Source organism: Scomber scombrus, chromosome 7, assembly GCF_963691925.1.
Source record: "Scomber scombrus chromosome 7, fScoSco1.1, whole genome shotgun sequence".
NCBI lineage: Eukaryota > Metazoa > Chordata > Actinopteri > Scombriformes > Scombridae > Scomber > Scomber scombrus.
The window spans coordinates 31,591,608-31,605,387 of NC_084976.1; the positions used below are offsets into that span (position 1 = coordinate 31,591,608).

The 13,780-nt window shown below is 39.4% G+C and overlaps 1 protein-coding gene across 1 annotated transcript in view; it reads right to left on the reverse strand.

The window, feature by feature from the left end:
* Positions 1–851: 851 nt before the first annotated feature.
* LOC133983135 (collagen alpha-6(VI) chain-like) overlaps positions 852–13,780 on the reverse strand; it is a 38,210-nt gene continuing 25,281 nt past the window's right edge. The window contains exons 23-38 of the mRNA XM_062422094.1: positions 13,610–13,672; positions 12,946–13,008; positions 12,606–12,668; positions 12,451–12,501; positions 11,634–11,669; positions 11,474–11,536; positions 9,984–10,046; positions 9,786–9,818; positions 9,644–9,680; positions 9,489–9,500; positions 8,156–8,646; positions 6,163–6,247; positions 5,157–5,798; positions 4,731–4,830; positions 4,144–4,280; positions 852–1,375 (exon numbers count right to left, since the gene is read on the reverse strand). Coding sequence (XP_062278078.1) covers positions 1,329–1,375; positions 4,144–4,280; positions 4,731–4,830; positions 5,157–5,798; positions 6,163–6,247; positions 8,156–8,646; positions 9,489–9,500; positions 9,644–9,680; positions 9,786–9,818; positions 9,984–10,046; positions 11,474–11,536; positions 11,634–11,669; positions 12,451–12,501; positions 12,606–12,668; positions 12,946–13,008; positions 13,610–13,672 — 1,986 coding nt within the window. The 3' untranslated portion in view covers positions 852–1,328. The remainder of the gene's footprint in view (positions 1,376–4,143; positions 4,281–4,730; positions 4,831–5,156; positions 5,799–6,162; positions 6,248–8,155; positions 8,647–9,488; positions 9,501–9,643; positions 9,681–9,785; positions 9,819–9,983; positions 10,047–11,473; positions 11,537–11,633; positions 11,670–12,450; positions 12,502–12,605; positions 12,669–12,945; positions 13,009–13,609; positions 13,673–13,780) is intronic.

Here is a 13,780-nt window from a genome sequence, read left to right on the forward strand (position 1 = left end):
TTGGCTATATGACACTATCATGACTTTTCATTATTTTCTAACATCTTGTAGACAAAAGCATTAATCAGGAAAATAATTGTCACAATAATCAAAAATGAAAGTAATCATTAGTTGCAGTTAATGCGTTTTATAATCAACAACTTTCAGTCAGTAATGTAGACGAGTATCAGAAGTCTGTGTGTCATCATTTGAGAACAGGACCTTGATGGAAATAAGTTATTTGAACTTGTTTTTATGCAATTTTATGCAAAACAATATAAATATAAATTAATATGTTGTTTATAGTTTGTTTCATTTTGTTCATTGGATTAAATCTGTGTATTTACAGTGAATGTGTGCAAACTGTGTTATGTGTACAATGGTTTTAATACAATAAAACCAAAATAGAAACATCACCAATTATTGGACAACAAATATTTTGTCAATCGATTTGTTGTTTTGAGTCATAAAACAAAAGTCCAAATTCTCTGATTGCAGTTTTTTTAAAATGTTTATATTTTCTATTGTTTAGTCCTCTGTGACAGTAAACTGAATATTTCTGTATTGTGGACAAAATAAAACATTAGAGGGAGTCAGCTTGGACTTTGGGAAATACTGATCCACATTTTTCACCATTTTCCGACATTTTATCGACCAAAAAAAAAAATCAATTAATCGAGAGAATAACTGTCAGATTAATCAGTAATAAATTAGTTGCATCCCAAAACCAAAACCACATCGAGCTGCGCAGGATCAATATCACTTAGTCACTGACCTCAGGGTGAGGAGACAACCCCTCTGATTGGCTAATGATTGGATTTGAAAATGAATCCACAGTTTTTTATATTGATAGACAATGCAGAGTTTTGATGTGATGTGAAATATGAATTTTAATCAGAAACAGAACAAAATGTAAAATGGTCACTTGTTGCATTGACTCCAGATGAACCATGTGACCTGACTTTCTTTTTTTTAAATAGCACCTGATGTGTTTATAAAAATCCTGAAAGAAGCGTTTACAGCTCTGGTCTCGGTCAGATAAGTGTGAAAGAAGGAATCAACATTCAACAGAAAGAGTGCAAAAGAGTAGTGGACATAAAAATAAAAAAATAAAAACAAAAAAAAAGCCCAGCCGTGAATAAATGTTCTTAAATCATTTCAGAAGTCTTCATGGTTATTTCCTTGAACAGTTGTTTTTTTTCTGAAGGTGTCCAACATCCTCTTCATCGACTCTTCCACAGACAAACCTTCTCACAAGCCTTCCGCGTCTCAAAGCGGTTGCTGTTGCCGCCACAGCCGGTGTACCAGAAGCATTGGCTGCTTTCGCTGTCGAAGAACCACTTTATGGTCTAGTTCCCACAGCTGCCGGGGTCTTTTTTGAGCAAACATCTGGCATCTGGATGGAAACAGAAGAGAGATTGAAGTGTTACACTCAACAGTGGGACTCATGCAAAAACATTTTCATATTTTTATCCTGAAGAGTGGAATTATAGACGTACACTATTTGGATACATATAAGTATTGGGACACACTTCTTAATCACTGAATTCAGGTGTTTCATTCAGATCCAGCACCTAGCCATGCAGTCTGCCTTTACAAACATTTGTGAAAGGCTGGGTCAAGAGCTCAGTGAATTAAAACTTGGTGTTGTCTTAGGATGCCACCACTGCAATATGTCAGTTTGTGAAATATCTTCCCTGCCAGATATTCCACAGTCTACTGGAAGTGGTGTTATTGAAAAGTGGAAGCGTTCAGGAACAACAGTAATTCAGTCACGAGGTGTAGACCACGTAAAGTCACAGGGATCAACATGTGCTGAGACGCATAGTGCGTAAAAGTCACAAACACTCTGTTGACTCAATTAGTGCAGAGTTCCAAACTTCCTCTGGTACGAACATCAGCACAGAAACTGTGTGCCGGTGGTTTCATGGAATGGTTTTCCATGGCCGAACAGCTGTATACAAGCCTGACACAATACCTCACAAAACACAATACCGGTTGTCGGATGGAGAGGTGTAGAGCTCGCTGCCACTGGACTGTGGAGCAGTGAAACGTGTCCTGTGGAGTGACAAATCATGCTTCCCTGCCTGACAGTCTGATGGATCAGTCTAGGTTTGGCAGATGCCAGGAAAACATTACCTGCCTGCATTGTGCCAACTGTATTTTGGTGGAGGAGGGTTAATGGTATGAGGTTGTTTTTCAGGGTTGGGCTAGGCTCCTTAGTTACACTAAAGGGAAACCTTCATGCTTCAGCACACCATGACATTTTGGACAATTCTGTGCTTTCAATGTTTTGGGAACAGTTTGGGGAGGACCCTTTTCTGTTCCAGCAGGAATGTGTGCCAGTGAACAAAGCAAGGTCAAGGTACAGAGATTGCGAACAGGCCTTCTTGTCCAACATTAGTGTCTGACTGCAAAAATGCTCTTCTGGATGAATGGGCAAAAATTATTTTGTGGACACACTCCAAAATCTTGTGGAAAAGCTTCAAAGAAGAGTGGAAGCAGTTGTAGCTGCAAAGGGGGAACCAGCTCCATATTAATGTCTATGGATTTGGAATGGGATGGCCAAGTGTCTCAATACTTTTGTCCATATAGTGTATATCAGTGAACTGACAACATGAGGGAGTTTACATAATTTAGCTCACAAATCTTTTCTTGTAGCTGCACTAATCAATAGTTTTGTTAAGTAGAACATTTGTTCATTGACCAGATTATTTTGTGAATGTGTTTCCGACTTCTTTCACGGAGCTTCCAGCTTTAGTTGTATCCAGCAGTTTTTGGATAATAGAATAGATCTGTATTTTGGACTTGGAGTTGATATGTTTCTCTGATTATCTTGCAGCTTACTTAAGTTTATAGTGTGTGTTTTCTTTCTTTCTTGAACCTACTGATGAACCCTTTTTACACCTGGCATTAACATGTGTCTTGGGAGATCTGATCACAAGTGGACGGCGATAAATACAAGTGAAAACAACCACCAAGATGCACTGTTATCTGCTCACTCAAACCACTTGCAGGGTGGTCTGGGGCCCATTTGACCACAAACCATGTGTAGTGTAAATGCTAATGTGTCCTTACGTGTCCCCAGTCATGACGTAACAGAAAAATACGTAATCGATGGAGGATGTGGAGATTGTTTTGGTAAACGGTTGATGTATGTGGTTGCAGTAATATGAACAGTTGGAATAGCTCATACGTGTATATAAGTTCTTGAAACATTTTATTAGATCTGAGCTCTTTAGCACTGAAAACAAATCTGACACTTGTCTTACTGATGTAATAATTCTGAGCTTCTAGCAGTGTTGATGTAGACAGCAACAAAATCACAAGTGGTCAACTGGAGACGCATAATAGAGACAGATGTGAACAGAAATGTGTCTCTGCTGTCCACTTGTGTAAAGAGGGGTCTTTGGGTTTTCTGGGTTTTTGGTTGTCTGTTGGGTCTGTTTCCCTCTTGTGTCCCAAAGGGTTAGGGTTAGGGTTCTCCTGCATCAGGCTCGTTAGTCCTGTCCTACTCCCTGTGTACTCCCCTATTTGTTCTTTCATTAGTTCAGTTTGTATTTAAGTCCTGGTTTTCAGTTCAGTCTGTTTGGATCCTTTGTTCAGATTGCTCTGCTGCGTTATTCTTTATGTGTTCAGTTCAGTTTTACTCTGCCTGTACCTGAGCCTGGAATAAAGACATCATCCTCCAGCTTTGCTTTATCTACAGTCTCCTGCTTCACTCCTCATAACACATCGAGGATAACTTACTTTTTTCAAACTAATACAGCTTTCTTCCAAGTCAGACTCAACAAACGTTCATACCTGCACAAACTCATCATATGTTTTCTGTGTGCTGACATGAGATGTGAACACAATCAACTCTTTCAAATTGCTGTATAATATCATATTATATTATATTATATTATGTGACATATTGAAAGTCTGAGGAAAGAAAACCACTAAAGGTCGCTAAACACTGCTAGAAGACATTTAATAAATGTGGTTCTGTACATCAATATTTATTGAAACCACAGTTTATGTATAAAATCCACCATTCTGGCACACGCAAGTACGCAAGACAAACTAATAAAATACACAAATAAAATGTGTTTTATTTGTGTATTTTATTTGTTTTAGGACAGGATGTGTGTTTTTGGGTGTAAAGAGGTGTGTTTGTGTTACCTTTGATGTTAGCTACTGGCAGTAAACTCTTTCCGTCCTCTGTTTTCAAAGTTTCAATGATATCCAGCTGTGTGGGCTTTACTCCAATCTGCTCCTGCTCCTCCACGCCCTCATCCATCAGCTCTGCCGACCCCAGACTGAACACACAGCAGTAACACAGTCAGATTACATAAAGGTTACATCTCCAATTTCTTTTTTCTCTTGGTTTACTAGTTTTCATCAGAAAGAAATCTGGCTCATCATCAGCTTTAAGTTGACATGTAAACAGCTGTTTATTCCCACATCCAACAGCTACTGATCAACATTATCATTCATTTGGAGTCGTTCTGTCCACCTGCTGAATCCAATATTCACTCTCTTTAATTAAACAGCTGAATTCATTTTAAAGATGTGACATTTTTATTACATTTATTGTCAGAAACATTTACCAACATGTTTTGGTGGCTACTGGATCTGTGCTGAGAAAATGTGTAAATTCGGTGTATTTAAGACATGCTTTATATTAACATAAAGATTTACTTACAGGTCGAGATGTCATTTGACCTAAAAATGTGTAATTGTGTAAATTGTAATTTAGTGTGAGTTACCCGTTAAGATCGAAGGTTGGTGCCAAAGCACCTGTGGTCGGCTCTTGCAGCTTGTCGCAGGTCCGTTTTAAAGAAACAGGAGGATATGAGTTCCTTCCCTCTGAAAACAGAAGAGGAGAATATATAAATGTTTCTTGTTACTTACAAACAAAATGAAGGGAAGGAAAATGTCTAAACACTGGATCAAAAATGACCAGCTGAACCCACAACAACATCTAAAGCTTCTGTGCGCATCACTGTCAGACTCTATTATGGACATAGCTTTTACTCACTGTTTGTATGAATCAAGTGTTATTTATAGTTCAAAATGTAATAGTTATTTTAATTCTGTCTTTTCTTCTTTATTGTGCATTGCTAAGTTGTTGACCTGTAGGAAAGTTGAAGACAACTTGTATCCCTCTACTGTCTGAGAGAGTCTGTTCTTACTGTTGAGAGCAGAGAGGAAGACCCTGAAGAAGCGCTGGGCGTAGCCCTGCTCGTCGGGCCTCAGCCGCCCAACGTGGATCAGGTGCTGCTGTACAGGCAGACTGGCCAGCTCCTCCACCTGCGTCCGGTCGTAGCGGTCGCCCACCGTCACCACAAACATCGCCACCCCTTCACACTTGGCCTTCTGGGAGATGTACTTTAGTCTGGCCCGGTCCTCGTAAGCCGCATGGGTGCCCACCACAGTCAGAATTGCCTTCCTCCTGCGGGACTGGCTGGTCTTCCGGAGCACCTCTCTCAGAGTGTATTCCAGCGTCTGTCCCAGTGCTGAGGAGCCGCCCTGCTGCTGCATGGCTGTGATCAGGTGCCTCCTCATCTCCTGAGGGTTCTGGTATGTCTGCAGGCCAAACTCCAACTTGGGAGTCTGAGTTCCGCTCTGGACTACAGCTATTCGGACTTTCCCATCAGCCAGGCGGGGCTGCGAGCTCACAGCCAGCTGCTCCACCACAGAGCCCAACAGCTGCTGGACACCAGCGTACTCATCAGCCTGCATCAGCCTGGAGCTGTCAGCCACCATCACCAGGTCCAGATCCACTTCCTGAGGTTCCTGTTTGAAGGAGCACTCTTGTTCAGGTCTGCAGGGGTCTGAAGAAACAGAAGGAAACATTCAGAAACTCTGATTCTTTGGTTGTAAAATGGTTCTGGATCATTAAAAATGTTGACCTGATTTGCAATTGTTGAAGGTACTTACTACTAGGTACTTGGAGGAACTTATTAATGGGAAAAAAAGGCATCTGTTATATTCTGAAATGAATGTTCTGCAATATTTGTGTTATGTCGGACTTAAGATAAGATCATGAAAACTGTTTAGTGACAGAAACAATTTGATTCTGGATGCAAACAACCAACATGAGTTTACTTGACAGGATGCACAGGCTTAGCCTTCTTGTCCATTTCTCACTTTAATCACATATTTAATGTTAATTTAAGCATGAGGCTCAAAGCTTACCGTAACAGATTACACAGTTCTTGACTTTGCGCAGATTAGCGTCCTGGTCCAGCACCGTGAAGACGGAGTGTCCTGTGTCATCAACCTGGGATGAAACAGCAGCTGTCATTATTTACCACTCAATATACCCTTACCAAAAAAAAGATTCACTTCAGTGGCTGAGAATGGTATCAGTAAGCTCTTAGGAAATCTTAGGAAAAAAAATTCCAGACATGTCATTTTAGGCTTAAAACTACATTAATTTTGTATTTACTATCCAACATAGTGATTTAGTTGTCAGGTTCAGTATTTGTTCATTTGTTTGCAGGCCAAAAAGCCAAAAAGCCACGAAACACTCCCTTACTCCCTTTTAGTCTGTGTAATGTTTCAAAGTGAAGATAATGTGAAAAGCTTCATAATGTCTTGAAAATACCTGCATGTCAGATTATTTTTGCCCTCTCTCAACTACTTGGACAACTTTTACAACGTGTTCATGACTTGACAAATGGGTGGACAATGTGCTCTTAGCTGCTCATGTGTAAACGTGGCAAAACAAAAGAGGACTGATGTTAATGCTGTCGGGTGGAACAATGACATGAGTCCCAGGCACCTTATCCATCACATATGTATGTCAGGCAAAGTCATGAAAGATTACACGATTAGTAGGCATCCAATGACCATCTCATAATAATTACAATAATAATCTTTATTTATATAGCACTTTCACTCCCAGGTAAGTCAACTAAGAAAATAGCACATAAAACATTTAAAAGTAACACATGAGTGAATCAGATAAAAATATTAAGCAAAAGCCATACAGTAGAAGTAAGTTCTGAGGATGTAAAAGAAGGCAGTGAATATTCTAGTCTAAATTCTTCAGGTAAGCTGACCCCTGACAGTACCCTTCCCCAGAGGGAATAGATAACAGGGCTTTATCGGAGGCTCTCAAGATAACCCTAAGCCAGGCTGTTGAGCAATGCTTTAGAAGCTCATACCCTAACCTTCAGGGTTTATTATCAATTTTATAATGATTAACATGGTTTTATTGCACAACACATCCCAACAACCAATTTCAAACCCTATAATACCCATGAATAACCAAAGGATAAAAAGAATGAATAGAAATTAAAACATCCTTGCCTGCCTGGTTTTTAAGTTTTGTTGGGAGGTATGTGGTGGGTGGGTGGCCACGTTGGCTGCTCCCCTGTGTGTGGGAGACCTACGATGCCAGCACCGGGATTTGAACCCACTAAGCTGCCATAACCCTCTATCTAACAACTCCACACCACGTTTCTCCTTATATACAGGCCTACTCTATCTGCAATGGATATTTATAAAGCCTAAAATACACACACGCACACACAGAGATGCACTGCTCCCGCTAATTTGTCTTCTTTCTCTTTTTTCTTTGATGGTGCATTGGGGTCATAAGGGGAACATGATCGATAGATTGGCTAGAAAAAAAACCTCGCAAATCTATGAGTTGGGAAATGTGGGAAATTGCAGCTTTTATTGGTCCTATATGATAGTAAATCATATATTTTTGAGTTTTGGACAAAAAAGACATTTAATGGCATAACATTGTGCTCTAGCATATTGTGCATTTGACTCTGTTTTACAATGATTTATAGACCAAATGATTAGCTGATTGAGATCAGATCAATTGTTTAGTCAATGAAATATCAAAAAGAGTCCTGCACAACTTCCCAAGTGAAGTTTTCAAATGTTTTGTTTCTCTAATGGTCCAAAACCCAAAGATGGGTTTCAGGATTTCAGAAGCTTGAACCAGAGAATGTTTGGCTTTATTTGCTTGACAAGTGACACAATTAAAGGATTATCAAAGTAGTTGACGATAACTATTCATGTCAGTTGATTAATTGACTTATTGTTTCAGCTCTTAAGGATTTACTCTGAAGTGAGAGCTCACTGTGGGACACTTTGACAGCTGAAGTGATAACATGTTTGGATGCGATTCCTATGAGACAACAGAGCACTGCTAACAAATCAAACTCACCGCCATCGCTTGACTAACACGAGGAGCGTTCCTCAGTGAGATGACTACAGGGGTGATGTTGAAACCCCGATATTCCATCACAGCGGTAACAATTTCGTTTGTATCTTGTGACGGTTCGTTGGTGAAAAATACAGCCACCTTCCTCATCAAAGCTCCTGCACGGGTATGTTTGAAGACATTCCGACCCACAAAGTGCATGGCGTCTCCCAGATGGCGCCCTTTGGTTTTGCCCTCCAGGGTGATGTTCTTCACAGCTTCAAGGAGCTGGGCCTTGCGGCGGTAGTCCTGGAAACGGATCAGGTACTTGGTGACATTGCTGTATCCCACCACGGCCACACGGGCGCCTGTCGGACAGTTGCTCTCAGCGATGGAAATGTCCTCCAATAGAGAGATGAGGGCTTTGTGCTGCGTATCGAAAGGACCCCCGTCCTCCGACATGTCCAGGCCGAACACCAGTTCAGTGGGGTAAGCTGGACATGCCTTCTTCGGATCTGGAAGAGTTAATGATGAGAAAGATGGAGAACAATGTAAAACTACTGAGCACATAAAACCCCAAACTGGACAAACATGTTTCAAACTGTGGCACCGCTGTCAATGGTGGAAAGAGATCGACGAATTTGAGTCTTTTTCATGATGTAAATATAAGACACAAAGATATTCATGTAATGATATCATGTATATAAAGTGGCTTCCAGCATATTAATTATCATTTCAACAATAATAATAAAAAAATAGATAGATAGATAGATAGATAGATAGATACATAGATAGATAGATAGATAGATAGATAGATAGATAGATAGATAGATAGATAGATAGATAGATAGATAGATAGATAGATAGATAGATAGATAGATAGATAGATAGATAGATAGATAGATAGATAGATAGATAGATAGATAGATAGATAGATAGATAGATACTTTATTGTCCCCAAAGAGAAATTTGTCTTGGACTCTAAGTGCTGAGACAGCTGCCGCCATAGTTAAAAGGAACTAAAAAAGAGAAAGGAGTGACGGAGAGCAAGCACACATACACAGTCATTTGATCATCTGAAATAAAATGTTCCCACCAAAGCTAAAACCAAACCTACACTCTTGCTTCATTTGCACAATCACATGGCCCACTCACACAAGTGTTTTTCATTATTTTGAATGATTAAATCTTTTCTCAGGACTGTGGGGGTGTAGCTAGCTGTAAACAATTTGAGGGTATTATGTAACTGACTCTCTGTCCAAAAACAACAAAAGTGAAATGATACCAAAGAAATGATAAATTGAAATAGTAAACTATACTTACCATATTTTCAGAGTGATAAAATGGAGATACGTACCATCGCAGCATACTGTGTGGAGGAGAAAAATAACAATAAGATTTGCACTGGAGACTTACTGAAGCAATTGAATACGTTTTAACTTAATATAAATAAAGTTTTAGCAATTTGTTTGATTATTTTTTCTCTAAGTGAATCAATGCTTTAACACTTACCACAGTTGTCTCTGATGAGGTTGATCAGCTCACATTGCTGACAACATAGAAGAAGTATTAAATTATTAAAATACCATTTGCATGTTTTGATAATATAATTCCTTTAATGGTGGCAGGTGAAGTGACTTTCAGGTGGACTTACAGATTTGCGGTCACCTGGAGGGCCTTTGGGACCCTGGATGGAGGAAAAGAAGAACAATGATTGATCTACATTCTTTTAGCTACACTTAAGTCATTACTGACTGTCTGCTGCTGCATTAAGAGAGGTGGTTGGATTTTCTCTTCTCTTTAAAAGATGATGATGATGTTGATGATGATACTCCTTCCATCCCTCACTCACGTTGTGTCCTGGTCCTCCTTTGTCTCCGGGCCCGCCTCCATCGCCTGGTCTGCCTGTGTTTCCCTGCACCAGTCGAAGAAATAAAAAGTCAACAGTAGTGAAAAATCCTTCAACAACCAGATCCTTTACTTCAGTAAAAGTAACAATACAGCAATGTAAGAATATAAGAATATAAAATATAAAAGTATTATGAGCTTAATAAGATATTACAGTAAAAGTACTGCAGTATTATGAGTGATGTAGTATGCAGTATTACAGTAAAAGTACTGCAGTATTATGAGTGATGTAGTATGCAGTATTACAGTAAAAGTACTGCAGTATTATGAGTGATGTAGTATGCAGTATTACAGTAAAAGTACTGCAGTATTATAGTGATGTAGTATGCAGTATTACAGTAAAAGTACTGCAGTATTATAGTGATGTAGTATGCAGTATTACAGTTAAAGTACTGCAGTATTATAGTGATGTAGTATGCAGTATTACAGTAAAAGTACTGCAGTATTATGAGTGATGTAGTATGCAGTATTACAGTAAAAGTACTGCAGTATTATGAGCGATGTAGTATGCAGTATTACAGTAAAAGTACTGCAGTATTATGAGCGATGTAGTATGCAGTATTACAGTAAAAGTACTGCAGTATTATGAGCGATGTAGTATGCAGTATTACAGTAAAAGTACTGCAGTATTATGAGTGATGTAGTATGCAGTATTACAGTAAAAGTACTGCAGTATTATGAGTGATGTAGTATGCAGTATTACAGTAAAGTAGTGGTTTGGTCCTCTGACTGATATATTATTATTATGACATCATTAGATTATTAATAGTGAAGCATCAGTGTTAGAGCAGCATGTTACTGTTGTAGCTGCTGGAGGTGGAGCTAGTTTACACTACTTTATATACAGTTAGCTAGTTTAGTCCAGTGGTTCCCAACCTAGGGGTGGGGCCCCTCCAAAGGGTCAGCAGATAAATGTGAGGGGTGGTGAGATGATTAATGGGAGAGGAAAGAAGAAAAAACCAAGTTCTGAAACACAAATGTGTTTTCAGTTTCTGGACTTTTTCTCTAATGTTTGATTTTTGCTGAAATATTGGATCATTTGAACATTTATTGAAATGAAAGCATGTGAGAAGTTTAGAGGGAAAAATCAGTATTTGGTGGAGCTGTTAACAACTCATAGACATCTGAAATGTGAGCCGACTACACACTGCTGTCTGGTTTCATCATTAACAATGTGTTGTATTTATAAAGCTTGTTATATTATCCATTGTGTCAAATCTGAATCTGAAACGTAACTAAAGCTGTCAAATAAATGTAGTGGAGTAGAAAGTACAATATTTCCCTCTGAGATGTAGAAAGTAGCATCACATGGAAATACTACAGTAAAGTACAAGTACCTCAAAATTGTACGTAAGTACAGTACTTGAGTTAATGTGCTTAGTTACTTTTCACCACTGAAAGTCACTGATGAAAGCTGTGTTTGTCATGACTCACCGGTCGACCTGGGTTCCCTTTATGTCCCGGATGTCCTTTGGTTCCCTCTTGGCCATACTCACCCTGAAATCAAGAAAAAATGACAGCAGTTTTGTTTTGGTCTTGTTTAGATTTGATCAAGCACATCTGATATAAAATCAGTGAAAATAAATGAATTCACCTGAAGACCAGGGTAACCAGGAAAACCAGGATCTCCCTGTAAAGAGAAAGTAAGATGTAGTCATCCACATATCTCAAGCCATTTGTATTCATGTGAATAAATGTATCAATAAAAGAACATTTTTAAGATTTCAACCAGGCGGGGAGTTCTGGTCCTCTGAAATGATGCCAACGCAGAAGTAACTTAACAACTGCATTCTATCAAAAGGCCACCAAGGGGCGACCGTTTTGGTGTCAAAAGGACTTCCGTCTCTATACAAGTCAATGGAGAATTCACCAACTTCTCACTTGATTTCTAACCTCAGTAAACGTTTTCAAAATGTGTTTATGGTCTCAATCGCTAGTTTAAAGCCTTCTTCAATGCAGTATGATGTTCATTTGGGACATTTTGGCCTCCCTGATTTTATATGTGATGATAAAGCAGGGTATGCATTAGGGCGTGGCTACGTCGTGATTGACAGGTTGATTGGTTCACAGGTTCAGGAGGGTGTCTCATGCTCCTCCTGATGCCCATATAAGTAGAATCCTTGTTTTTATTTTTCCCAGCATGCACTGGAAATTTTCTCCTCCGACTCCGAGCAGCGGTCCACAAACCAATGGGTGACGTCACGGATGTTACATCCATTTTATATACAGTCTATGATTTCAACTCTGCTTTCAGTACAAGGACAGATCCAAGACATGTTTAGGCTAGTTAGCTTAGCATAAAGACTGGAAGCAAAGAGAAAATGCTAGCCAAGCTCCATGTGGAAGACAGACATAAAGAGGATATCCTTAAATGACAGGCACTTCTTTGAAGCTATTAAGGTCTCCTCTACCTTGCTACCTGCAGGTCCTGTGGGTCCACGACCGTCTCTACCATCCTGACCCTGAAACAGATCACACACTGACAGTCAGAGAAATATACACTTTAGAGATATATACTTTAAATTATACTGTGCATATAAGCACATCTGGTTTCCCAGCTTCTCACCGGCATTCCTCTGGGTCCTTGTGAACCTGGATTACCTTTTACACCCGGATTTCCTGGTTGGCCCTTCAACAACAAGAAGTCATATTTTACTTTCCAACATTATGGTGGGGACAAAACAAGACATTTTGGGGTTGGGAAACAACAATCATTTTTCACCATTTTCTAACGTTTTAATAGAGTTTCTATTGACTTAATTAATTGAGGAAGTAATCGTCAGATTAACTGATTATGAATAAATACTTGTTAGTTTTACCCTAAATCTGGTCTTCCTTTATCTACTCTTAACATGCTGAAGTGTTTACTGAATTACAGATGAGACCCAGGTAATTATGTCACACACCTTCTGTCCATTAGGACCACGATGTCCAACTTGTCCCTTGCCTCCAGGTTGTCCATGTTTACCCTGTTGGTGTGGGAAAACCAACAGAGTCAGAACAGGAAGAACTAAGCTACCTACAGCTAAAGCTGGGGACAAAGCTAAAGATGAGCTGAGATAGCAAAAACGTTTTTTCCATCAATTGGCACCACTTTCTTTTACAGTCAGGAAGGAGCATCTCAATGCTTGGAGACATCAGAAAATTCATTGTGAGATTTGTACTTGAAGAAGAAGAAGGAGGAGATACTGAAGCCATGAGAGACAAGTGAGAACATTCTGTTGATCTATTTTCTAAGTCTGATCTTTTTGCCAGGATGTTCTAAGTTCCTTGTTGTTGTTGTTTTTTCAACTGTGGAACAGGCAGAAAAAAAGAGGTACATTATTGGAAGTAGTAACGTTGACGGAGCAGAACAGAGATTCAGCACAATTGTTTCTAATTATTTCATATAAGGGGAAATAGAATATAGTAATGAAACATCAAAGTTGGAAAAAAGTGGAAAAATGTCCAACAACTGACGACTTCTGCCTGCTAGAAGAACTTGTTGCTATTTGATCAAAGCAAACACCAATGCTGACCACAGTCATTCTCTGATTGTTGAAGATGAGGCTGTGGAGGTGATTTACTCACCGCAGGTCCAGGAAAGCCAGAGATCCCTTTTGGTCCACTTCCACCAGGATTCCCTCTGCTTCCCTGCAGACACAACATGGACATGTTTAAAACACACTCTCCATACAGTTGTGTTATTTCACTTCAACCTACGCTCTAAGATGACATATTATGGTTGATCAGAACTGGTTC